The 24,850-nt window shown below is 60.6% G+C and overlaps 2 protein-coding genes across 3 annotated transcripts; one reads left to right on the top strand and one right to left on the bottom strand.

The window, feature by feature from the left end:
• The first annotated feature begins 2,334 nt into the window (after positions 1–2,334).
• CNTNAP1 (contactin associated protein 1) lies at positions 2,335–10,755 on the top strand. The gene is made up of 24 exons (XM_064399677.1): positions 2,335–2,518; positions 3,558–3,659; positions 3,813–4,006; positions 4,107–4,254; positions 4,433–4,636; positions 4,703–4,887; positions 4,973–5,116; positions 5,467–5,728; positions 5,807–5,956; positions 6,024–6,195; positions 6,285–6,391; positions 6,497–6,616; positions 6,754–6,957; positions 7,049–7,205; positions 7,361–7,488; positions 7,602–7,769; positions 7,847–8,065; positions 8,143–8,382; positions 8,456–8,692; positions 8,802–8,929; positions 9,023–9,116; positions 9,220–9,453; positions 9,576–9,623; positions 9,709–10,755. The coding sequence occupies exons 1-24, from the start codon at positions 2,440–2,442 to the stop codon at positions 9,897–9,899; spliced, it is 3,915 nt and encodes a 1,304-aa protein (XP_064255747.1). The 5' UTR covers positions 2,335–2,439; the 3' UTR covers positions 9,900–10,755.
• Positions 10,756–11,134: 379 nt separating this feature from the next.
• Positions 11,135–22,948, bottom strand: EZH1 (enhancer of zeste 1 polycomb repressive complex 2 subunit). Of its 2 annotated transcripts, none has more exons than XM_064399679.1 (20): positions 22,901–22,948; positions 22,076–22,196; positions 21,606–21,734; positions 21,209–21,328; positions 20,596–20,716; positions 19,734–19,907; positions 18,774–18,876; positions 18,354–18,517; positions 17,521–17,612; positions 16,788–16,962; positions 16,186–16,382; positions 15,691–15,782; positions 15,117–15,157; positions 14,570–14,695; positions 13,890–14,068; positions 13,323–13,418; positions 12,894–12,975; positions 12,696–12,776; positions 12,495–12,579; positions 11,135–12,394 (listed from the first exon to the last, which is right to left on the bottom strand). In XM_064399679.1, exons 2-20 carry the CDS (start codon positions 22,190–22,192, stop codon positions 12,334–12,336), a joined length of 2,235 nt encoding a protein of 744 aa, XP_064255749.1. In that variant the 5' UTR covers positions 22,193–22,196; positions 22,901–22,948; the 3' UTR covers positions 11,135–12,333. The 2 variants fall into 2 exon arrangements, with proteins under 2 accessions (XP_064255749.1, XP_064255748.1); XM_064399678.1 differs by lacking the exon at positions 22,901–22,948 and adding an exon at positions 22,734–22,811.
• Between the last annotated feature and the right edge of the window lie 1,902 nt (positions 22,949–24,850).

Genomic DNA, 24,850 nt, shown 5'->3' with positions numbered 1-24,850 from the left:
GGCCTGGAGCACCAGGCACTTCCCTGCTTCCCCAGGGTTTTGCCTTTCAGTCTAAACCCACAAGACTCACAAGAGAACTACCTAAAACATGAAGAAAAGCCAATGATGGGGTGTCCTGCCTGGCTCCCAGCAAACCCCTCACCCTGCAGCCCCCTCACCTGCTCCGTCATGGCACCGCAGAGCCTTTCCCCTGGCTGCTGGGTCTGGAGCTGTTGGTGTCTCAGCTCTCTGTAACATGTGGTTTGACCACGTGCTGCTCCCGATACCGAAAAAGGTGCAGCCTTGTCCCGGTGCTGGGGAGGAGCCCTGGGGAGGAAGGCAAGATGGCAAGTGCGACCCCACTTTGGAGCTGTAATGAATCTTTGACTTGGTGCATCTTTTTCATCTGCAAGCTGGGGACAGAAATAACAGCTCTGCTCAGTCTCTGTCATGTGGGTGCACAGGCCAAACCCAGGAGCACCCAGCCAGGGGAGCAGGGCCTGGCCAAGGGAGTTCAGCACATGCAGGAAACTCCAGCCCACCTCAGGGCTGCTGTTGGCTTCTGCAGGACCAGCGAGAATGGGGCCACTGAAGGGATTGGGGGCTGCTGTGGGCTGGCACTGAGCTGGCCACAGGCAGAGTGCTCCTCAGGCAGGATGGGCAGAGCCCTGTCTGGTTTAGGGTTGTCTTTTCCTGATGGCAAACGTGGTGGTTCCAGAAGCTGGGGTGGCTGCTGGTGCAGGGCATGCCCCTCACCCAGGGGTTCCAGCCTGGTGCTGCACCCCCACAGTGCTGGGCAGGCATTGCTGGTTGTTGACAACAAAATTCCCAGCTCCTCATTAAAAAGCAGATTAGTTCCTGTGGGGCAGAGGCCCCATTTCCTCTCCTCAGGGGGGAGAAGATTGATCCCTAGCTTTAACGGGCTCCTGGCCATAATCCCTCAATCCCCCTTTCTCCCAGCTGCAGCTGTCTGCCGTGGCTTATCTCCACTCTGCCCCCGGCCCTCCTGCTGCCTCCAGACGGGTACAGGAGCCTGGCTACTCGCTGTGGGGCTGTGGAGCTGCTGCACCCTGGGTGAAGAGCAGCCAGGACAGGTGCCCCCAGCCTCCAGAGGGTCCCCAGGTCTCTTTGCTGGAGGGTCTCTTCTCCCTGTGCTGCTTTTTCTGCAGTGCAGAGGTGCTAACTGCAGATCTCTGCCCTGTGCTGGCTCTGGGGGTGCCTCCCTGCACCCTGCATCTTGGGGGAAGGGGAGGGAGCAGGGTCCTGGGGCCAGTGCTGGCCCTGCAGCCAGCTGTGGGTGCAGAGCAGGGGTTCTACCTGTCCCTGTTGGGCTGTCACAGATCTGACCCAGCACAGGCTCAGGACGTGGGGCTGTGGCCAGAGCAGGCAGCCCCGGGGTGCCAGGACAAGGCCAGGTGGGCTGTGCCTCTCCTGGGGATGGACCTGCGGGCACTGCCAGGTCTGGGGGCCAGGAGGGAGGGTGCCAACGTCCTCAGCTTGCAGTTCCAGCTCCTGGTAGCAGAACTGGTGCACTGCCAGGTGTCCCACATCCTTGCCACACATGGGGTTTTCTATTCTCTGTCACTCCCCAGCCGCGGTCAGGGCTCTGCCCGGGCAGGGAGGAGGTTTGGCACCAGCTGCCCCAGCTGAGCTGAGCTGGGCTGAGCTGGGCTGAGCTGAGCTGGGCTGAGCTGAGCTGGGCTGGGCTGAGCTGCCCTGCCCGCGGCTGCCAGCCCCGGCACATGCTGCCGGGTCTAGAGCTGGGCACAGCCTGGCCGTGCTCCTGCTGCACGCCTGGAGCCAGCAGCTGCTGGGGCATCCCCGTCCCCCGGGACTGCTCCAGGCCCCTGGGACAGCAGCTCTGTCCTGCGGGGCCAGGGGACACGGAGCACCGCGGGGTGCAGGTGTATGTAGGGCACGCAGGAGCCAGCCCTCCCAGCCCCTCTGTGGGCCTCTGGGGGTGGCTGAGAGCAGCTACAAACTAAATCCCTTCTTCTGCACCACCGGGGAGAGCAGCGACCCCGAGACCTGCGGGCCTTAATCCACGGCTTGATCACAAACACTCCACATCTGCCGCGGGGGGGCTGCGGGCAGCGCTCCCACCCTCCCCGCAGAGGGGCAGGGGAGGCTCGGGCTGCGGCGAGGACCGGGCACCGCCGAGGAACCGGCCGGGGGTGCCCGGGGAGCTCCCGCACAGCCCCACCGTGCCCCGGTGCCCACACGAGCCGCGTCCCGGTGCAGCCCGGGGCGGCTCGCCGTGCCAGGCAGCGGGGAAATCGGGCTCCCGGGCGGAGCATCTCCCGGGGGCGCGGCGCGGGTGCGGCGGGGGTGGTCGGGACTCTGCGCCGCGCCCGGCCCGGCCCGGTTCCCCCCCGCCCCGTGGGCGGAGCCGCCGGCCCCGCTCCGGGAGCGGCTGCAGCACCGGGAGCGGCGGCGCCGAGGGCGCTCGGGGCGCGCAGCATGAGCGCCCGCCGCCTCTTCGGGCTCTTGCTCGCCGCCTGCGCCGGCTTCCTGAGCGCCGGTCCCGGCTGCCTCGCACGTAAGTGGGGCCGCAGTCCCGGGAGCGGCCGCTCCGCACTGCGGGACCGCGCCCGCCGCCCCGTCCGCGCATCCCCGAGCACTCCCCGCATCCTCCGTTCTCTCGGGCATCCCTCCTTCTTCCCCGGGCATCCCCCGCCGTCCCTCGGCGTGCTCGGCTGCCCCTGTCCGCACCGTTCCCAAGGTCACCGCCGGCCGCGGCCGTCCGGGCTCTCCGCCGGCCGCGCCCCGCCCGGGGCGGCCCCGCCGCAGCCCCCCCGCCGGCCGCAGCCTCTGGGGACCCGGGACTACCGGGATGCCCCGAGGTTCCGGGATGCCCCGGAATGCCCCGGGGTGCCGAGGAGAGCGGGGACGCCCTGCGGGACCTGCCGGGCTCCGCCAGCACCTCGGCCAGCGGCCCCGCCGCGGGGCTGCACCGGGCCCGACCCCGTACCGGGGCTGGGGGCAGCCGCTCGGGAACGGGAATGGCGAGGCCTTGGTTGCACCGGGCAGCTCCCCGTGGCCCCCTGAGCTGGCGCCCGGGGGCCCTTCCCCGGGGCCGGGGTGCAGGGGCATCGAGGCGGGGGTCGGTGGTACGGGGGACGGAAGAGTCGGGGGGCGCTGGACTGGGGGTTGATGCAGCACGGTTCCTACGGTGAGAGCTGCGGATGCTGCTGAGCTCCCCAGGCTCCGTCCGACCCGTTAGGGGACCCAGAAAGTGGTTCGGGACCCCGGCCCCTCCGAAGGGTCTTTTGCCGGTGCCGCGAGGGTTTGCACGGCATCCCCCGGGATCCCACGCGGGATCGTTCCCCGCCGGGGCGGGGCGGGGGTCCCGTTGCCCACGTCAGTGCGGAGGCGGCTGGTGGCGGCGCCGGGGCCCGCAGAGGTGTGTCAGCTCCGCTGCAGTGGGAGGGGAGAGCAGAGCGGGCCCGCCGCTCCGCCGGCCCGCGGGAGCCGCGGGGTCCCCAGAGCCCCCAGGGTCCGCAGGGCTGGGGAGCTCCCACGGGGACACTGCCCAGCTCAGCGCTCCGAGGCCGCCCCCAACTCCGTTCTCCCCACAGGACCCTGCTACGATGAGCTCGTTGCTCCCCTTTACTCCTATTCCATCGGTGCCTCCTCCAGATACAACATCTTCTACTCGGCCAGCTTCGCCCGTCTGCACAGTGAGTCCCCCGCGGAGCTGGGCTGCAGGCGGGCCAGGGGAGGTGGGCAGGGGGCATCCCTGGCCGGGTTTTGCCTCTCAGGTGCTGTGGTGGGGCCGAGCAAGCAGCCACTGCTCAGTCGGGAGCCGAGCCGCTGAGCTGCTCCCCCCGCAGGCACCAGCGGCTGGTCCCCCGACCCCCGGGACAAGCAGCCCTGGCTCCAGATCGACCTGATGCAAAAGCACCGGATCAATGCGGTGGCCACGCAGGGAACCTTCAACACCTACGACTGGCTTACACGCTACATTGTGCTCTATGGAGACCACCCCACGAGCTGGAAACCCTTCTTCCAGCAGGGCAGCAACTGGGTATGGGGGAGCCCGGGGTTCCCTGTGGGAGGGGGCTCTCTGAGGGGGGTAGAGACCCCTGACTTGGAGCAAGGTGTTGACAGTGACCCCTCATCCCCAGACATTCTTTGGGAACGTGAACGAGAGCGGGGTGGTGCGGCACGACCTGCATTACCCCATCCTGGCACGGTACATTCGCATCATTCCCGTGGCCTGGAACCCACGTGGGAAGATTGGGCTGCGCCTGGGCCTCTACGGCTGCCCCTACCGTGAGTACCTGGCCGGGGGCTCCAGCAGCCCTGCCTGGGGGGATCCTGCCTCTGGCACACCTGGAAAACTCTCTCAGAGGGAGGTGTGCAGAGACCATGGCAGAAGGGTGTGTTCCCCGTGCCAGGGCACCTGCTGCTGCAGGCAGTGACATGGGTGGGGCTGCTCTGCTCTCCCCAGGGTCCCATGTGCTCTACTTTGATGGGGACGATGCCATCTCCTACCGTTTCCGAGCCAAGAGGGTCAGTACCTTCGAGGATGACATCTCCTTCAACTTCAAGACACTGGAGCAGGATGGGGTGCTGATGCACGGGGAGGGCTCCCAGGGTGACTACATCACAGTGGAGCTCAAACAGGCCCAGCTCCTCCTGCACATCAGCCTAGGTGAGCTGGGGCCAGGGGCCGGGGGCGTGGGGCTGGGGGCCGCCGGCTGATGCTGGTCCTCCCCAGGCAGCAGCCCACTGCACGCCAGCGAGGGCCACACGACGGTGGCGGTGGGCAGCCTCCTGGATGACCAGCACTGGCACTCGCTGCACATCGAGCGTCTCGGCCACTACGTCAACCTGACGCTGGACGGGGAGGTCAAGCGCTTCCGCTGCCGTGGCACCTTCGACCAGCTTGACCTCGAAACTGAGGTGGGTGCACTGCCCAGGGGGCTGCCAGGATGCTGACCTGTGGCATCCTCCAGGGAGGGCTTGATACCCTCCCTCTGCCTGCCAGGTATTCTTTGGAGGGGTGATCGACCACGACAAGCAGCACCTCACGTACCGGCAGAACTTCCGGGGCTGCGTGGAGAACATCATGTTCAACGGGGTCAACGTCGCCGACCTGGCCCGGCACCGGCGGCCCAACATTCGCTTCGAGGTCCAGCCTGGGGGTGGCCCCTTCTCTGGGAGTCCTCTCCCTGCACCCCTTTCCTGGGTGTCCTTAGCCCCACTGTGGGGTAACCCCTTCCCTGGGTGTCCTTAGCCCCACTGTGGGGTAACCCCTTCCCTGGGGCAGGGCTCCCTGCCCGCTGCGGGGTGATGCAGGGCTGTGCTCAGCCGAGCGGCGCCGGATTGACCGTGCAAGGTTGTCCCTGCCCTGGGGCACCCGCCTGGCTCTGCCAGGCACTGGGATCAATTGGGCATGATTGAGGCCAGGACTGCGGGGACGAGAGGGCCTCCCCTCTACGGGAACATTCCCTTCCTTACCCCTCCCATGGTCTCTCCCAGGGCAACGTGGGCCACTACTGCCAGGACCAGCTGACCAGCCCCATCACCTTCGCCGGCATCAACAACTACGTGCGGGTGCCGGGGATCCCACGGAGGAACCGCCTGGCTGTCAGCTTCCGCTTCCGCTCCTGGGACACTGTTGGCCTCCTGCTCTACACCGGCTTCTCTGACCGCCTGGGCTCCCTCGAGATGGTGCTGAGTGAGGGGCAGGTCAATGTCTCCATCGCCCAGCCTGGCAAGAAGAAGCTGGAGTTTGCTGCAGGTGGGCTGGGGTGGCAGCACGGGGCTGGGGGGTCAGGCTGGCAGTGGAGCGTCCCCATGCACCTTCCTCTCTGCACAGGGCATCGCCTGAATGATGGCTTCTGGCACTCGGTGCACCTGGTGGCACGGGAGGGCTCTGCTGTGGTGACCATTGATGATGATGATGGTGCTGAGTTCCGGGTGGCACACCCCTTCCAGCTACGCACTGGCAGCCAGTACTTCTTTGGAGGTGGGCAGCAGGGCGGGGTCTGGGGCAAGGGGTGTCTGAGGGCTGCTCACCCTGATCTGTCTTGCAGGCTGCCCCAAGCCAGCCTCAGTCACTGGCTGCCGCTCAAACCAGACGGCTTTCCACGGCTGCCTGCAGATGCTGAACGTAGACATGCAGCCCGTGGACGTGGAGCTGCTGGCACTGCAACGCCTGGCGCAGTACCACAACGTGTTCTTCAACGTTTGTGGGATCACAGACAGGTATTGACCGGGATGAGGGTGCTGCCTGGGAGTGGGGGGCATTGGGGGGGCTGTGCTGGGGCTGGGACAGGAGCCCTCTGTGCCCTCAGGTGCACCCCCAACCTGTGTGAGCATGACAGCCGCTGCATCCAATCCTGGGATGACTTCATGTGCATCTGCGACCTGACGGGGTACAAGGGGGAGACCTGCCACAAATGTGAGCCCGGAGCCTCGTGGGTCAGGGACAGGAGGGGCACTTGCAGCCCCTACTCCTGCCTGGTGCCTCCCTTGCACTGACCTCTGCTCCATTCTTCTCTTCCAGCCCTTTACAAGGAAACATGTGATGCTTATCGGGTCAGCGGGAAGACCTCGGGCAACTACACCATCGACCCAGATGGCAGCGGGCCACTCAAGCCCTTCACGGTGTACTGTGACATCCGAGGTGGGGACAGCAGGAGGGCAGAGGGGACCTCTGTTTGGTGCCTCTGGGAACCAATGCCTGTGTATTGGAGCTGGAACAGGACAGAGGGAGCAGGGGTGTGCTAGGGGTGACGTTCTAAAGCTCCCCTTTCACTGCAGAGGACCGAGCGTGGACCATCATCCGGCACAATCGTCACTACGCCACGCGGGTGACGGGCTCCAGCGTGGACCAGCCCTACCTGGGGGCCGTGGAGTACTGGAACGCCTCCTGGGCCGAGGTCTCAGCCCTGGCCAATGCCTCTGAGTACTGCGAGCAGCGCATTGAGCTCCACTGCTACAACTCCCGCCTGCTCAACACCCCCTGTGAGCGCCGGGGGAAGGGGCTCGCTGCTGCATGGCTGCACTGCAGGGCTGTGACACGGCACAGTGTCCTGACCCTCCTTTGTGCCTGCAGCCGGGCTGCCCTTCAGCTTCTGGATGGGTCGGAACGATGAGCGGCACTACTACTGGGGGGGCTCGCGGCCGGGCATCCAGCGCTGCGCCTGCGGGCTGGACAAGAACTGTGCTGACCCCCAGTACTTCTGCAACTGTGACGCCGACCATGCAATCTGGTGAGGGGTGGCAGCTGTGGAACAGGAGCTGTGGGGTGGGGGCTGCAGTCATGGGGGGCAGAGACGCTGGGGCACTCAGATGGGGGTAACAGGGCTGTGGGCTGGCGAAGGGACAGAAACACCTCGTGGCCCCTCTGATGCACTCACATTTGCAGGAGGACAGACAAGGGTCTGCTGACCTTTGTGGACCACCTGCCCGTCACCCAGGTTGTAATTGGAGACACCAACCGCACTGGCTCTGAAGCCCAGTTTGTGCTGGGGCCCCTACGGTGCTATGGAGACCGTAAGTGAGCGGCCCCACAGGGCATCCCCTGCCTGCAGAGTGCCTGCACCTGCCTGTGCTGTCCCACACGGAGGACCCTGCCCATCCCTCACTGCCCCTCCTGTTCCTCACAGGCAACACCTGGAACACCGTCTCCTTCAACAGGGGCGCAGCCCTGATCTTCCCCACCTTCCAGGCCAACCACAGCCTTGACATCTCCTTCTACTTCAAGACCACTGCCCAGTCTGGAGTCTTCCTGGAGAACCCAGGCTACAGGAACTACATCCGCATTGAGCTCAACAGTATGGGAGTGCAGGGTGGGGCAGGGCTGTTGGGGGCAGGAGGGCCGGGGCCCCTTCTCAGCATCATGTCCTTGCAGCCACTAGGGACCTGGCATTTATATTTGACATTGGGAATGGGGACGAGAACGTGACGGTGCGGTCGGAGGTGCCCTGGAACGACGACGAGTGGCACCAGGTGAAGGCTGAGCTCAACGTCAAGCTGGCACGGCTGCGGGTGGACAAGCTGCCCTGGGTGGTGCGGCCATTCCCCCCACAGAGCTTCGTCCGCCTGGAGTTTGACAGGCCCCTCTACGTCGGTGAGAGCCCCTGGCCACGTCCCTGCGCCCCCAGGTCCCCCCGTGGCACAGGGCACTCAGTCTCGGCCCCGCTGCAGGCGCGGCAGAGCACAAGATGCGCCCGTTCCTGGGGTGCCTGCGGGCTCTGCGGATGAACGGGGTGACGCTCAACCTGGAGGGCAAAGCCAACGAGACGGAGGGCGTGCGGGTCAACTGCACCGGCTACTGCCAGGACCCGCCGGTGCCCTGCCAGAACAGCGGGCTCTGCGTGGAGCGCTACAGCCACTACACCTGCAACTGCAGCATCTCCGCCTTCACCGGGCCCTTCTGCAACCACGGTGAGTGGCAGCGCTCCGCGGGCTGGGTGGGGCCGGGGAGCCGGAGCTCCCCTCACCCAAGGCTCTCCCACAGACATCGGTGGGTACTTCGAGGAGGGCACCTGGGTGCGGTACAACATCCTGCCCATGTCGCTGTACGCCGCCCGTGAGTTCGCCAGCATTGTGAGCAGCCCCTGGCAGCCCCTGCCTGGCTACAACCTCACCAGCGAGGAGGTCAGCTTCAGCTTCAGCACCACCTCAGCGCCTGCCGTGCTGCTCTACGTCAGCACCTTCGTCAAGGACTATATGGCCGTGCTCATCAAGGATGATGGTGAGGGCAAGGCCCCCTGCCCTGTGGATGCCACTTTCCAAGCCTATAGATGGGCTGGACGTGCCCACTGGGAGGTGCAGCCCTACTGACAGCCCTGTGCTGCCCACAGGGAGCCTACAGCTGCGCTACCAGCTGGGCACCAGCCCCTACGTCTTCACTCTCACCAACAAGCCAGTGACGGACGGGCGGCCCCACCGTGTCAACATCACCCGCCTGCACCGCACACTCTACACCCAGGTTCGGGCTGGGGCACCCTCCCAGTGGGGCCTGGGGGCTTCAGGGTGGGCAGGGTGGCTCTGTGGGCACTGATGCTGTGCACCTACCTCCCAGGTGGACTATCTCCCCATCATGGAGCAGCAGTTTTCCCTGTTTGTGGACAGCAAGCTGGACTCGCCCAAAAACCTGTACCTGGGTCGTGTGATGGGTGAGCTGGGTCCTGCCCATGCTGGGGTCTCCGGGGTATCCTCTGCACAGCATGGCCCTTGCCCTCTGAGAGGGATGAGTAATCTCCTTTTGTGGCCCCACAGAGACTGGCGTGATTGACCCCGAGATCCAGCGCTACAACACACCTGGCTTCTCAGGCTGCCTCTCAGGCGTGAAATTCAACACCCTCGTGCCCCTCAAAGCCATCTTCCACCCCACCAGTCCCCTGCGGCCCTACAGCATCCGGGGGGAGCTGGTGGAGTCGAGCTGTGCCTCAATGCTCCCCCTCAGCACCATCCTTATCCCTCCTGAGATGGACCCCTGGTACATGGCCACAGGTGGGTGCTGTGGTGGGACCCTGCTGAGGATGGAGCCCACACCAAGCACCAGCTGCAGAAGGGAAGCTCCAGCGTGAGACCTTGCTGCAGCCTGGTCTCAGCTGCCTACTCTGTCTCTGCAGAGTTCCCCCACGTGCACGACGACGGCTGGATTGGGATCATCATTGGGTGTAAGTGAAGCCTCTGGCTGGTATTCCACACTGGCACAGCCCTGCGGCCCCTCCCCAATCCCTCACTGCCTTCTCTTCCCTGCAGTCGTGATCTTCCTGCTCCTGCTGCTGTCAGGGCTGCTGGTGCTGCTCTACTTCTACCACCACCGCTACAAGGGCTCTTACCACACCAACGAGCCCAAGGCCATCCAGGATTACGGCGGTGCCGCCAAACCACCGTCGGCACGCAAGGAACAGAACCTGCCCCAGATCCTGGAGGAGCCGAGAGGGGACTAACGGGGCCGGGGGTGGGACGGGCTCACAGCCCCCACAGCCCCGGGAGCCGCCCGGGAATGAGCGAGCGTCGCGGGACCAAAAGGCCGAGCACACCTGAACTGCCAACACCCGCCTTGAGACCGAGCGGAGCGGAGCGGACCGACCGCCGCCTCCTCCCCGCGGCCGCCACCGACCACGGCCCGCCGAGCCCCAGCCTCGCTCGCCCCGGTTACGCCGACAGCTCCCATGCCAGAGGCAGGCTGCTGCCTCCACAGCTGCCAAATCCTGCCTGGCCTCTGTCGGGGAGCGCCAGGCTCGGTGCCCACCCTCCCTGCGGCCGGGGGCACCCGGCTGCTGCCGCCCGTTAGCGCTGCCCGCGTAGATGCCCCGCTGCTTTGCTCGCTTCGCCAGCACCGCGCAGAGCCACGAGCACCGGCCGCGCTCGGCCGGGCCGCCAAGCAATACTCCTCACACCGGCGCCGCGCATGCCGCCACCGCACCTTGCTGAGATGCTGCTTTCGTAAGATCAGGTACAGATCCTTTCTACCATTTTTGTTGCTGGATATTCTACTACACTCTGGTTTTTTTATTCTATGGGTTTGTATAAAAAACCAAACGGAAGCTCCCGCGGGCGTGACGCCCCGCGTGTCGTGGTGCGTGGTCTGTAGTTTGCTACTTCTCTGTACGAAGTGCCAGTCCTGCCGATTACCTCCAGCCCAGGGAAAGCTCCTGTTCACTTGCTGTGTTGTGGTAAGACAATGTTACAGATATGCATTTATCTACCCAAAGGCCTGGCTCCACTGGGCACTTTATTTTTAAAAAGTCTGTTCTTTTGAATGAGATGTGAAGATAATCAAATAAAGGCAGAATGATGGCATTTGACACTCCCCAGCCTTCACCTTGGCAGCCTGGGCAGATCCTCTCCTCCCACCCTGGCTCAGCCTGCACCAAGGAAGGCACCACATTGACAACAGCAATTCCTGGTCCCAGTGCGAGATGCAGGGTGTAGTGAGCTGGGGTAGAGGCAGCTCAGCTGCTGCTGCACACACACATCATGTCCTGCTCTCCCCACCACCATCTCTGCCCCCTTCCCACCCTGAGCCAGTGGGATACAGGCAGCTGGCAGCACCGGGTCACTCTGTCCCCCCTGGACCCTGGCAGCCACACTGGGGACAGCCAGGCTGAGCCCAGCAGGCAGGGGACAGTCTGGGGTCAGGCTGCTGCCCAGGGTAACAGAGGCCAGGAGCAGGGGAGGGTCTTTGCTACCACTTTATTATGACAAAGGCTACAAGCCATGTTAATTAAAGTGCATTATTATTACCATTATTCACCGTCAACAAACCACAGACACAAGCCTGGCATAGTGCAGATATGGCCAAAGTGGCAGAAGACGCTTAGGCAAGAGCAGGGCTGGCAGGAGCTGGGTGGATGGAGGTGGCAGGGAGCAAGGCTCAGGCAGGTGCTGGGATACAAGCACTGCTCCAGACAGACCTAAACACCTCCATGCTCCAGGGGGCCATCGTGGACAACGGGAAGGACAGACAGACAGCCTGGCCTGCCGTGGCAGGGGACTGGGAAAGTATGGTGAGGGCTGGGCCAGGGAGGGCTTGGCTCCCAGGCAAACCCAGCACCTCTGTGTGTTCCTGGACTGAACAGCTGGAAGCAGGCTGGGGTCCTGCAGCCAGGTCAGGGCTCAGCCAGGCTCCCCATGTCATCCTGGGAACCCAGCCCTGGACATTGGGAGCACAGCCCAGCACCCAGCACCAGGCCAGGCAGGAGGCTGGTTGCATATATGGCTCTCAGGGGACAGCCCCAACCTTCAGGTCACCCCAGACCCCATCCAGCCTGCCCTGTCCCAGGCCTGGAGCAACATCCCAGCAGAGGTGCTGATAGATGCAGGATACCTGAGATGCCTGCAGTCCCTCCACCCCAAAATACAGGGCCCAGCCACCAGCTGAGGATTAGTTTAAAGTGCTTTTTTCTTTCTTTTTTGCATGGAGTGCAAGGCTAAACCTCACCTTGCCAAAGAATATTACCCCTTTATTCCCAGGGCCAGGGGGTCACAAAGCCCAAGGAAGGTTTCTGAGAAGCCTCCCCTGGGTCACAAGAGGCAGTGACTGTAACATCATCCTCTACCCAGCTCAGTGGCACCCCTACTCAAAGTATCATGTTGCATAGTGCTGCTCTCCCATCCCCAGGCATCCCTTGGTGCCACTCCAGCCACAGCTGGGCAGTCCCCATTTCCCAGCCAGCTGGGGCAGAGGGGAACCACCCTGGGACAGCCATGGCCCAGGGGCTGCTTACACTCCTGCCCCGAGTCTCTCTGGTGTCTGGATGGAAAGTAGCACTTGTGACACACACAGCAGCAGGAACAGCAGCAGTCATGTCAGCGTGAAGCAAACATGGCATTGCTTACAAGGTGCAGCAGCAAGGTGTGCCAGAACCACCCAGGAGCTTAGATGATGTCCGTCTCCCTCTCTATGCCGACATACTTCAGGGCATCTGCCTGGCTGTACCTACAGGACAGGAGGTCATGGCTGCAGCAATGCTCCCCCCACAAACCTGCACAGAGGGTAGGTCAACCCTACAGCCCAAGGTGCCCACTGGCCAAGGTACCTGTAGTCAAAGAAGAGCTCCTCTCCTGCCTGGATGGCTCTCTTGGCGAAGATGCCAATGCGGTGGTCTCCGTTCACCATCACAACTGCAACCAGAGATGCAACATCAGAGATGCAACATCAGAGATGTGCAGCCCCAGTGTGGGCTGGAGCTCTCAGAGCACCATGTCCTGCCTGGCCTGGCTGGGCAGGGGGACCTCACCTTTCGCATAGCAGTTGGGGTTCACTGAGTGGTTGGCAAAGCGGATTTTATTTCCTTTGCGAGTAGCGTCAACAACAAAATCTATTTAAAAACAAAAGATAAGGAAACCACGGTGTAAGGCCAGGCCTGTCACGCAGGCAAGAGGTGGGCTGAGCATGCCCACCTGGTCTCTCCACCCCTGGAAACCTCAGAAGTTACCATTGTTGAGGTTGAAGAGGAAGCTGGACATGTACTTGTCGTAGACCTTTCCTCGCCTGTCAGCCTCATCCTGTGAAATGAGCTGTAGAGGGAGATCACCTTGAGAGACTCAGCAGCTGAGGGCTGAGCCAGGTTCCAGGGCTGCCTCCTGGGAACACCCTCCTGCTCTCCCTCCCACCTCAGGAGCTTGCCAGGGCTCCCAGGGATGGGGCAGGGCCAGAGCAGGGCTCTCAGGCAGCAGCACACACACAACATGCTCCTCCACAGTGGAGGGCCACAGGTACTGAGATGTGTCCCCAGACAGCACAGGGCTCCATCTCCATGGGCACAGCTGGGCCAGGGAAGGCAGCTGACCCTCCAGCCAGAGGAAGCTCTCCCAGCACACACAGCCCCCGTGTGCCTGGCCAGCAGCACAGGCCCAGCACTGACCTCCCCGCAGTACTCGGAGATGAACTCATTCTTCTGCACAGCCTCCTTGATGAAGGTCCCCCAGCCAGCCACGTCTGATGGGGCCAGCAACAAATGCTGGAACCAAAATGAGAGGAAATGGGGAGAGCTGGCAGGTACAGCACCTCACAGCACACAGGTCATGGGGGTAGCAGGGAGCCAGTGTCCATCCAGCATCCCCTTGTTATGGTGACACACAGCTCCCTACACCATTACATGGAGCTGCACAGGACCTGACACAAATTTGCAACTTTTCCCTTCTTTGTAATGCTCAATTCCTTGCTCTGACCAGCAGAATTCAATACTAAATCTTTCTCTAGAGCCACTTTATACACTCTCTTGCTCTCACCATTCCTCATGTAACTCCCATCTCCTGATTTTCACTTCTACAATCCCTACTCCAGATAAGTGCTGCAGAGGCCCAGAGCAGAGCAGCTTCTTTTCCAGACCCTCACTCTGGCAGCTCCAGGGAAGTTGCTGCCCCTCCACACACAGCAGCAGTGTGTCAGCTCTGCCCTGAGGCAGCCCCTGCCACACTGCTGCCAATACCTTTTTGAGGCCTCGCTGGATGCTGCAGTTCTTGCAGGACACCACCTTGCAGTCCCAGTGCTCTGAAGCACCACAGGTGAGGCAGAGGTCAGGGTCACACTCCCTCACAGCCAGGTAGCAGGGGCACTGCTTGGTGTTGCACTGGGTCTTGCAGCGGCAGCCCGGGAAGCGGTTCTGACCTGGAGCAACACACACAGTGGGTGTGCACTGTGAGGTTTGGCAGAGAACAGAGGGGCCATGCAGGGTCTCTGCCCCAACTGCTCCTCCCCAGCCAGATCTTGAGCAGGGACACAATAAACTCTGGCTGTTTTCTCCACTGCAGAGCTGGGAATGGGAGCCCAGATAGGATAAATAAACATAGCAGAGCAGTGACCCAGCGCCCAGCCTAACTGCTGGAGGCACATCCTGCTCACAGGGACCAGCAGCATCACCCACAGGACACACACACAGGGATGAGCACCAACAGGAGTGCAACAGGAGTGTCTCTCAGCTGCCAACAGCACAGAACCATTTTTCTTTGGACTTTTAACAGGCTGCTAACAGAACTGCTGTGGATGGACAGAGCAGCAAGTGCAGGAATAAAGCAGGCACCCTGCAAGCCCCAGCTCTGCACCCTCCCTGTGCTCTGTGCCAGGAGAGCTGGCTGCTTTCCTGCCCAATAGTCCTTGACCTCTTCTTACAGTCAGGGTTGCACTGGCAGAACTTCTCACAGAAATTCTGAGTCATGATGCAAGGGCAGGAGCTGTCACAGGGATGCTCGGGGTGGTCACAGGGCTGGTAGTTGTACACCTGGGTTGGTGAATTATCTAGAACAAGAAGAGAAATGCCAAGATTGGAAGCTGCACATTGCAGGAACCTTTTCAAAGCAGCAAGTGCAGGGCACTAGAGCCAAGAAGGTGCAAGCTGCACATCTGCCTGCACTGGGCAGGGAGCCTGGCAGCACCCAGCTCCCACAGACACACAGCACATGGCTGTGCTCACTGCCCAGCCCACAGCAGGGCTGCACACTGCCCTCAGCCTCCCCTGCTGCAGCAAACTCTGCTGCACATGCAGCCTCAGTGGGCACTGGGATGGCCCTGATGTCCCTGGCACCCCAAGGAGCCCGGCCAGGGGCAGACACTCTCTCCATGTTGTTGGACCTGCCAGGCTGGTGAGCAGGACACGGCCATCCTGCTGGAGAACTCAACCCTTGCAAACCTCCCAAGACACAGCCACAGCCCACTCTACCTTTTTTCAGCTGGATCTTCCTGCAGTGTGCAGCCCACAGCCTGCAAAAGGAGCAGAGAAGGTTGAGAGGATGTGTAAGCCATCAGGGAGAGCCAGCCAGCGCTGCTCAGCACCAGCAGCCAGCACAGCAGAGATGGGCCTGGCAGACTCATGCATTAATGATCAGCAGCCACCATAAAGTGGAGAGAGAGGAGAGTGATGCAGCTGCAGCAGAAGCTCTTTAAGCCAAACACCAGAGCCAGAATAATACTGGACACACTGAGATCAACACACAAAGGGGGTTACAAGTCAGGGAGCTGAGGCTGCTGTTAGGGAAATGGCACCAGGACCAGCAGCCAGTGCTGCCCTCTCCTCGAGCTGAGCCTGGGGCTGCAGGGCCACTGAGCCCCCAGGCAGAGCAGCAGCCCTGGAGCTGGGCCAGGGCCAGCACCCAGCAGCAGCACCAGCAGCCACATGTGACAGCAGGACATGCACACAGATGGGAGCCAGATGGGGATTACCAGGAATGCGTTGGCACAAAAAGCAGCAGATCTGGTTGCATTTTAAGAACAAAACAAGCTTGTCCAACACTTGCCTGTGCTTTCTTTTCTTCTTTTGGGATGGATTCATTAACTCATTTGTTGGCAGTTTTGTTATAAGCGATTCCTTCACTGCAAACTGAAAGACCTACCAAAGAACACAAGCAAAAAAGAAGAAACGAGTTTGGTGCACTCATGTTGTTTTATCAAAAGCATAAGGAGAGTATGAGTAAGCACAGCAAGGCTCTCAGGCCTGGGCCCAGAGACCAGCACCTCTGCCCCATTTTCCTGTCTATGGCACACTGCCTCCTCCTGCCTGGAAAATGAGTGCCTGCACACCTGGCTGTGACACTGCACATGGGAGAGAACCCACAATACCAGCACACAGGGCTCACTCTGCCAACAGCAGCACTGCTGCAGAGTAACACCCTGAACTCCAAAAGCATTGATGTGGCACCTTCCTCGTGGAGATTTGTAGAGAAATAAAACCAACAGGCAGTGGCTCTGGCCCTGGCCCCTCTCTTACTGCATTGCCTGCTCTGAGCACCCACCTGCTTGCAGGTCTTTGTCCCCAGCAGCCTGGCAATTGAGCAGAAGTTGTTGAAGTAGGTGCCATGGAAGACACGGAAGAGGGACTCCTCGGCTCCTGTCCACTCCACGGGCTCCTGTGGCGTCTCCACCGCAAACAGCTGGGAGGAGGCCGGGCTCAGCTTCTGCTTCGTGGGGGTTTGGCAGCGGGAGTTGGCCTCTGGCAGGAAAGGCAGATGGTAAGCCAAACACACCCTGGCCATCATGGCTCTGGGGGGCAGTGGTCACCCCCTAGTGCCCTGCAACCCTGCAATGCACTCCCAGCCATACACTCCTGCTTCTGGCCAGGCACAGTGCTCAGGAGCCAAGGGCTCGCTCTGGGCTTTGCAGGTCCCAGCAAAGCTCTTGCTTTGCCTGGCAACATTCCTCCTTCCTGGGAGAGGACTGTGAGTCCCACAGCAGCAAGGGCAGGGCTGGTGTCCCTCAGGTTTGCTGGGAACACTGACTGCTAACTCCAAATTCTCCAGCTGTGCAGGAAGCAGAGGGGAGGCTGGGAGAACTCCAGCTGCGAGGAGCTGCCTGCCCTCACAGAGAGGAGCGGGGTGTCTCAGGACTGGCACCATACCCGAGGAGCTAGAGGCCCACTCGTTGCCCGTGTCCCGGTCGCTGTCGCCCTCCCTGGTCTCCGTGACAGCCGGGGTGCTGGAGCAGGACGCGCCCACCACGTGGTGCCGCCGGCGGCGACGGCCCGAGCACTTGGATCGGGGGTTGTGCAGTGCAGCAAACTCCTTGGCTCCTTCCTGCAAGCAGAGCAGAAGACAAGACAGGTGGCAGATGACCAGGGAATGCAGGAAGGCTTTTCCACAGGCCCAGGGACAAGCCCCGTCCTGCCACCATGAAGAGCAGGTAGAAGAAGCTGGCCATGTGTGGTCCCTTCAGCAAGTGCCAAACCATCTGCTTGTGTTGCATGTTCCTACTTTGTTCCCTTTGGCATTGCTGCCCAGTCAGCAGAGGCTCCCTGGCCTGAACCCCCAGCCCACTCCTCTGGATCCTCCTGACTTCTTGCTCTGCTCCTAAGCATGGGCTTAATTTCTCTAACACTGCACTGACTCCAGATAAATCATCTGTCATACAATTTCCCATTTGCCAGCTCTGGAATTAGTCTTTATTGGTGAGCTGCTATAATATGCATCTGGTAAGGTCTGCATTTGCATTCATGCTCCTCTGAATCCAACAAGGACCAGAACCAATTCTGAAAAAATCATCCAAGTTGTGAAAAAGATCCACAGATCTCTGTAGAGCAGAGCTGGCCAGGGCACTTCTCCCATGGTTTCTAAAGCAGTGACACAGAAACATACCAGCCAGAGGAAACAGTCTGCGCCGCAAGGATCTGGCTCAATCTTGGTCTCTCTATTCTTTCGTTTGTACACATTAGGAGTAGCATGAAAAGCTGAAAAAGTAACAGTTATCTTTACTATTAGCATTCTCCAAGAGTCTCCCCCCACTCTGCAAGGGACAGGAAGCAGGAGCCTGTGGGCCTGAGGGTTCCCCTGGCAGTGAGGCCAGACCCACAGGGTAACCCTGCTCCAACCCACAATGGGGACAAGGCAGCTTGGGAAGGAGAGGCCAAAGGAGAAGGATCAGCTTTCACACTGAAACAAAAAGACCACATCATATTAATATTATATATTTTAATAAATAATTCACTGGAAAAAGTCCTGTGACTTCCCAAAGAAGCCCTTAAGACCTGGAGAACAGCAGGTCCAGCAGCTAATCAGTATCCAAAAGGCTTTGGCAGCACCAACCGCAGGAACATGACTAAGACGAAGCTGTAAGTTCCAGGGAGGCAACAAAACACAGGGGCATGTCCAGACTTTGGCAGTGAAACATTCATGCCTTTCACTGAGGAGCTTCTGCAAAGCAAGAGCAAAGTCTGGTGGTGGCAGGACTACTGCACAAAGTGGCGGGAGCTCGGAGGCGGCGGGCTGAGCACGTCGGTCTGCCGTCCGTGGGAGCAAAGAGCGGAGCCGGCTGCACAAAAGGCTTCTGGGCACCTGTCAGCTCCTAAGGCCCCACTGCAAACTCATGAGGCACCACCCTCCAGAGGCTCCAGCACGGACTAAGCAAGGCGTGCAGAGGAAAACTGAGGAGAAAGGGCTCTAGGGAAGCGTCCGGCTGAGGCGGCACTTACGATGCAGAAAGCAGTCGTACTTGAAGCAGCGGCGGCAGAAGAGGGTGTGGAAGGAGTGCAGGGACTGCTCCCGCTGCACCGACTTGGCGCACGGCCCGTCGATGTTGGGAGTGCACTGTGGGGGCAGCACGTTGGGGTCTGACACCTCCGTCAGCTCCCGGTACCTGTTGACAAACACAAACACCCAGGGATGTGCTTTTCTCGTTTGTGAAGCTTTACAGCACCGTCTGGGCCCATTGGGCTCTGGCACAGGTACCTCAAGGCCAAACTGCAGTTTGTAATGCTCAAAACACACTCTGCTCACAGAGCCTGCAGGCACTGAGCTTTGTGGCCCAGCCAGCCCACAGTGCTGGTCTCTGATACAAAGGTTTCAACTCTTGCTAAGAAAGGGAACAGACAACAAGTGCAGGCATTTTCTACCTTTCTTTCATATCCTCTGGGAAGCCATACTCAGGAAACATGGAAGAAATAGCAGTGAATATCATGTCATTGGGGAACCTCTTCTTTGAACACTTCTTGTTACCTACAAAGAAAACACAATTCTTCAGACAAGCTGATGTGGCTGGATCTTCCCTTCTTGCACAGAGCAATTCCAGAGATGCTCAGGATTGTATTTTAAGGCAGAAATGTAATCCCATGCACAACAGATAAACCCTGTGTCCTGCCACCACGCTGAGGTATTCCCAGAAGCAGTGCTAGGACACTTTCAGTGCAGCACAGTGTACTGCTGGAAGTACCAACTTTTCTTAAGCCAAATTACTGTTTATTTCTGCCACGACAGAACTTGCAGACAATGCTTTTCTACATCCACAGAAGTGTTGGTGTTTGTGCTGCCCACATCACTTAAGCACAAAGATAAAATTACTCATCAGTATTCAGAAGGTCATCAAGGACACAAGAAAATCCCACAAACCAGAGCTTCCTCTAGGCAACAAGAGCTCCAGGTGGCACAGGAGAGGGAAGAGGAACACTAATACATGGAAAGCAGGTCTGGAAGGGATTTGAAAACATCCACCTCCCTGCCTCCCACAGAAACAGATTCACCCCCACCTCCCTGACAGGTGTCTGCCAGACCAGCACTTGAAAACATCCCATAGTCTCTCAGATAACACCCAGCTCTGCTAATCTCACCACAAAGTGGGTTTTCAGATGACTCATCTAAATAACTTCTCACCACACTTCTGGATCGTGATTTCTTCTGCTGTGCACAGTGGACAGTGAAAACAAACCATTTCCCTTCTGCTACAGAACTTGTCAAGCTGGAACTACTCTTGGCACATTAACAACCCAGTGATGGCAGGAGAGGGGTGCCCAGTGCTCAGGTGGGGCAGAACAGAAATGTGACCAGCATAATCTTCACTCCTCTGGGGGCAAACCCACCTTCCACTGCAATTCGCTTTCTTTTCCTTGTCACTGGCAGCTCCTCTTTCCCATCCTCCTGTTTCACCTCAGAATCATTGTGTCCTTCCTCCTCCTCGTCCGAGTACTGATTCAGAGCATTCACTAGCTCCAGGAACACGGCATCACTGATGAGGACTGACCCTGAGATCATTTCTGAAACACACAGAAGTGGCAGTGCCAGCCTTTTTCTCATTTCTTGCCATGGCAAACCACAAGCCTATGTGCTCTGCTACCCACCAGCCCTTCTCACAGTTTTTTTTGGGGTAAGTGGGATTTTAGCACTAAAGTCAGTAGTGGTGTATCATTTTCAGCAATCTGGGGACAGGCCACACCAGTTTTCCCTGTCTTCCTCCACGCTGGGCAATTTTATGATGGGGCAGGCAGCGCTTTTCATTGATTAAACTCTTGGCTGAGGCAACAAGCAGAACAGGGTTGCTGAGCTACTCCCCCTCTAGCACATTTCCAGCATCCCAGAGGACGCCTGTGAATGAATCCCTGTACACAGGACTGGCTCCAGAGCACTCCAGGCATTAAAATGGAGTGAGGTACCCAAAGGCAGGAATGTGCCCTTGCAAAGGAGAAGGCAGGCACCATCCTGTTTCCCTGCTCTGAGAGCTCCCACAGAAAAGCTGGTTGCTGCTGCCACCTTTTGACTTCTGAACTACTTGGGTATGTTATTTGCAAGAGACTGAATCACAGGACCGTATGAAAGTTTGGGTTGGAAGGGATCTTAAAGCTCATCTTGTTCCACCCCTGCCATGGACAGGCCACTAGGGCAGGTTTCTCCAAGCCCCATCCAACCTTGGCCTGGAGTGGACAGAGCTGGTTGCTCCCAGGTTACCTTCCTCTCCATGAACTTTGCCATCATAGTTATTAATAAGCTCTTCAATGAAAGTTTCATCTTCTTCCTTCACCTCGTCACCCATGTAGGGGATATTGCACAGAACTGTTTCATCCTCCACCTGAAGAGAGATCAGACACAACTCAGAAAAGCAGTGTTTGCTGACCCCAACAAGGCTGTGCCCAAGGCTGCTCTGGTCCCTCAGATCTGCACAGCAAAGGTTCACATGTCTCATCACTGACACATCAGTGCTATCCCACTGTAACCCAGTCACAAACAAAAGGACCTGCCTAAAAAACAAAACTCTTCATATAAAGGGAAATAAAAGTCTTAGGAAAAAAACACAAACAAACAAAACCTCCCAAAAAACATATTTACTGTTTAAATTCTGTGAAGCAATGGTGATTCTGTCAAGAAGCCACATGTAAAGGAGACTACCTAGTGAGGTAGTGTGGACACAAGGCTGGCTGGGATTCCACAAAACAAGCAGCTAAAGCAACACTTCATCACCTGTCAAGCAGATGTTGCCTGAAACAAATGGGATGAAGAACGACTTCCCAGCTGGGTAACAATCAGATGCTGACCTCACTGAGACCCCGTGCTTCCCACGTACCATGAAATTCTGCTGCAGAGGGGACCAGGAGTACATGATGGGCACCAGTGCCACTGTGTTCAGGGTCCTCATGTACAGTGTCTGGCTTGAAAATCCTGGGAAAATGCTCTCAACAGTGCACTGGAATACAAGCACAGAGAAGGTCAGTGAGGAACCACTCTGGGAGGCTGCCACAGCCTGAGGAAAAGTGAATTCAGGACAAACACAGAAGCCCCACATGCACTCAGTGGACTCCATCACAGGAAAAAGCCTTGGGGGTACTTTTTGTCCATTTCTGCATTCCACAAGTGTGAGGCATGGCCAACACAGACAAAAACTCATCCATATCCCCACAGCCCCCTGCAGAGTCCTGGCTCCAGTCCCTGCTTGCTGATGCTGGCCCTTTTCCTCTGCACACCTGTTTCAGGAACGGGTGCCCACTGACTGGCTTCATCAGCTGCACGGGCTGCACTCGAAGCTTCTTCCAGTCTTCATTAAGGATTTGAGTCTTCTCATGAACCTTCGCAAAGTTGGCCACAAACAGAGCCTGAAAGGAGAGAGAGGAGCTCTCAAAACTTAAGAAAACCCATTGAAGAACTCCCACAGCACTGAAAGGTTCAGCAAGGAGATGCTGTAAAACCAAACTGGAAATGAGCTCTCCTGCTGCAGTTACACCAGTGCTTGTTCAATGGCCTTGTGTGTGTGACAGCTGCTGCCCACACAGCTCAAGACAGAGCACAGAAGTGGCATCTTCCCATTGATCCAGCTTGCAAGTCAAGCACAGCTTATCAATTCACCCTGCTGACACCCTCTGGCACCACCCAGACACTCTGAGCTGAAATGAAGCCTCTTTGGGGCATCTCAGCCCAGCCCTTGCTGTGGCTGTACCTTTGCTCCCATGTTTGCCTGGAACCTCTTGAGCTGCCGCAGACGCATGTACTCGGACTTGACTTTCCTTTTCCAGTACATGATGCACTTGGAGGTCGGAGGAGTGGCGATTTCCATTTTTCTGTAACAGCACAGAAAGAATAAACATTAAATAACGGCGAGCTCAACTCCGAAACAAATGATGTTTGAAAAATGTCCCTGTGGATGGGAAAAACACTCTATGCATCACAGACTTAAACCAAGCAAAATAACGCCGTCGTTCTGCAGCGCTCCTGACTGCGGAACAGCCCCAGCCGAAGCGCACGGACAGGCCCGGGACAGCAGCAGCGAGGGGCGGCGCTGACCAGAACCGCCCGTGCTGTCCCCCGGGGCAGACGTGAGCCCGGGGCTTGCTCGGGTCCCCGCCCTCCCCCGGGACACGCCGCCGGAGAGCCGCGGCTGCACTCCAGCCGCCCTCCGTGCCGCCCCGGCCGGGCCCGAGCGCGCCCCAGCTCCGCCAACACGAACCGCAGCGAGCCGCCGGGCCGGGGCAGCGGGCCCCAGCCCCGCAACTCCCTGTCCCCGGGGCCCGGCTGGTACCACGGGAACCCGCCACCCCCCGGGAACCCCCGGGAACCCCCGGGAAGCCCCGGGACCCCCCGGCCCCGCCCGCACTCACTGCTCGGCCATCGCGACAGGGGGAGGCCGCGCGCCCCCGCCGCACTGCGCGCGCGCCGGCCCGCCCCGGCTCCCGCCCCCGGCCCGCCCCGGCCCCCGCCCCGGCCCGCCCCGAGCTGGCCCAGCCCCCGCCCGGCCCCCGCCTCCGGCCCGCCTCAGGCCCCGGACCCGGCCCTGGACTCCGCCCCGGATCGCCCCGGGCCCGCCTCAGGCCCCGGGCCCGGCCCCAGGCCCCGCCTCGGCCCGCCCCGGGTCCGGTCCCTCACATCTCCAGGCCGCGCCCCGCCCCTCGCATTCCCCAAGCCCCGCCCCTCGCATTCCCCAAGCCCCGCCCCTCACATCCACAGACCTGCCCCTCACCTCCTCAGGCCCCGCCCCTCACATCCCAGGCCCCGCCCCGTCCCTCACGTCCCCGGTCCCTCCCGCGTCGCCGCCGCCGGTGCCGCCGGTGCCGGTGGTGCCGCCGGTGCCGGTGGTGCCGCTGGTGCCGGGGCTCATGGGCCGCTCCGGCAGAGCGGCGTTCCAGCCTGGAGGACACCCCTGTCGGCTGCGGGGAGCGGGTTAAACTCGGCGGCTCGGTGCCGTGCCCGCCCATCCCGCTGTGCCTGGGCCCTCCCGGCTCCTATTGGGGTCCCGCGGGAAGCGCTTGGCGGTTCGGCGCCGTTCCCGCCCGGTTCCACCGCCCTGCGGGCCCCGGGCCAGCCCTGCCCGGCATGGCCGCGCTCCCCGCGAGCCGTCCCGGTGGTCCCGCGTCCCCGTGGCCCCACGGCCGGGCCCCCCAGCGGCGGCGCCGGGCAGGAAGCGCTGCTGGCGGCTGCTTTCCTGCCCCGGGGGCCCCGGCGCCGGGAGCGGCCCGAGCCGCCTCTGCCCCGGCGGGGCCCCGTCCGCCGCGCCGAGTGCCGGCTGCCCCGGGCCGGGGTCCGGGGTGGGTGCCCGGGGAGCCCCAGCCCGGCTGCTGGGAGGATGAGGATGCTCCCCAAGCTAGGGCTGCTCTGCTGCCCGCTCCTGTCTCTCTCCCGCGGGTGCTGCACGGAGGCAGCCCCAGGCTGGGCACGGGTCTGGCACGCAGCGAGTCCGGGTCTGGCACGCAGCGAGTCCCCACAGAGCCCCTGGCCTGTTTCTCTCCTCTGGCCCAGTGCAGCTGTACAGCTCGCCTGGCCCCTCCTGGCTTTCTTTCTGAGGATCTCTCAGCAGGGTTTGCCACACATTTGTCTGCCCCCAGGGCTGGTGTTGGCTCAGAAATTTCTCTTCCAGGTTGCAAGAGCCGAGGCAGAGCCAGGAGCCCTCTGGTCCCTTAGCCCAGTCACCTCTGCTGTGCTCGGCCTGGGAGGAGGAGGAGGGGTCTCTGATGTACTGGGACCAGCAGCTTGGCGCTGGGGCTGTTCCTGGCTGTGCAGCCCTGGCATCCTGTGCCTCCTTGCTGCAGGCCACGAGAACACTGAGCACGGGGATCTCAAGGATGAAGGTGCCATATCCCATGTGGCTCCAGCCCTAGCTTCTGCATCAGTCCTATGGTGGGGGCTCTACCACTGGCAGGGCAATGTCCAGCACCCCTTGGACCTCACATGGTCCCAGAGGTCCCACCATCACCCATGACACAGTCTGTCCTTCTGGGTGACTACTGGATGAGGATGGTGAGCAGAGCTGCCCTCTTGCCATCCTGGCTGTGCTCCTCATCCAGCTGGGTGAGACCTGTGCGGTCTGTGCTGGGCTTGCAGGGCCTCAGAGCTCATTCCTGGCTTGGCTGATCCCATGGAGTCCCACAGTCACAGGCAGCCCTGATGTGGGACCCCTAGGGCTGTGTGTTGAACTGCACAACAGAGTGCCTGCCTCATCCTGGGCAGAGTCCAGGGTTGACCCCAAACAGCCCTCCTGAAACCACAATTAGGGGGGAGAGCTGGGAGTGGGGTGACACCCCAGGGTCTGTCTGGTGCACTGCTGGACCTCTGGAGCTGCTGGTGGTGCCAGCCCACTGCCAGGACACCTACCAGGGCTGGATCTCCCTCTGCTGCTGGGCCCCTTTCCATGCCACCCTCATGGCCACTCCCAAGGGAAGTTGTTGCCACTGGGATGAGATCAGCAGATGGGTCAGCATCACCCATGCACACTCGGAGCAGG

This window comes from Passer domesticus, chromosome 27, assembly GCF_036417665.1.
Source record: "Passer domesticus isolate bPasDom1 chromosome 27, bPasDom1.hap1, whole genome shotgun sequence".
Classification (NCBI taxonomy): Eukaryota; Metazoa; Chordata; class Aves; order Passeriformes; family Passeridae; genus Passer; species Passer domesticus.
Note: the sequence above shows the minus strand (reverse complement) of the source record. Positions and strands in the feature narration are given on the sequence as shown.

Excerpts from the sequence above, each read along its gene's own strand:
- CNTNAP1 (XM_064399677.1), top strand. The coding sequence starts at position 2,440 with ATGAGCGCCCGCCGCCTCTTCGGGCTCTTGCTCGCCGCCTGCGCCGGC. Across the intron at positions 4,255-4,432 it reads CCTCTACGGCTGCCCCTACC|GGTCCCATGTGCTCTACTTT; the intron begins GTGAGTACCTGG and ends TGCTCTCCCCAG. Across the intron at positions 5,957-6,023 it reads CAGCCAGTACTTCTTTGGAG|GCTGCCCCAAGCCAGCCTCA; the intron begins GTGGGCAGCAGG and ends TCTGTCTTGCAG.
- EZH1 (XM_064399678.1), bottom strand. Across the intron at positions 19,908-20,595 it reads CAAAGTTCATGGAGAGGAAG|AAATGATCTCAGGGTCAGTC; the intron begins GTAACCTGGGAG and ends TGTGTGTTTCAG. Across the intron at positions 17,613-18,353 it reads GTACGACTGCTTTCTGCATC|CTTTTCATGCTACTCCTAAT; the intron begins GTAAGTGCCGCC and ends TTACTTTTTCAG.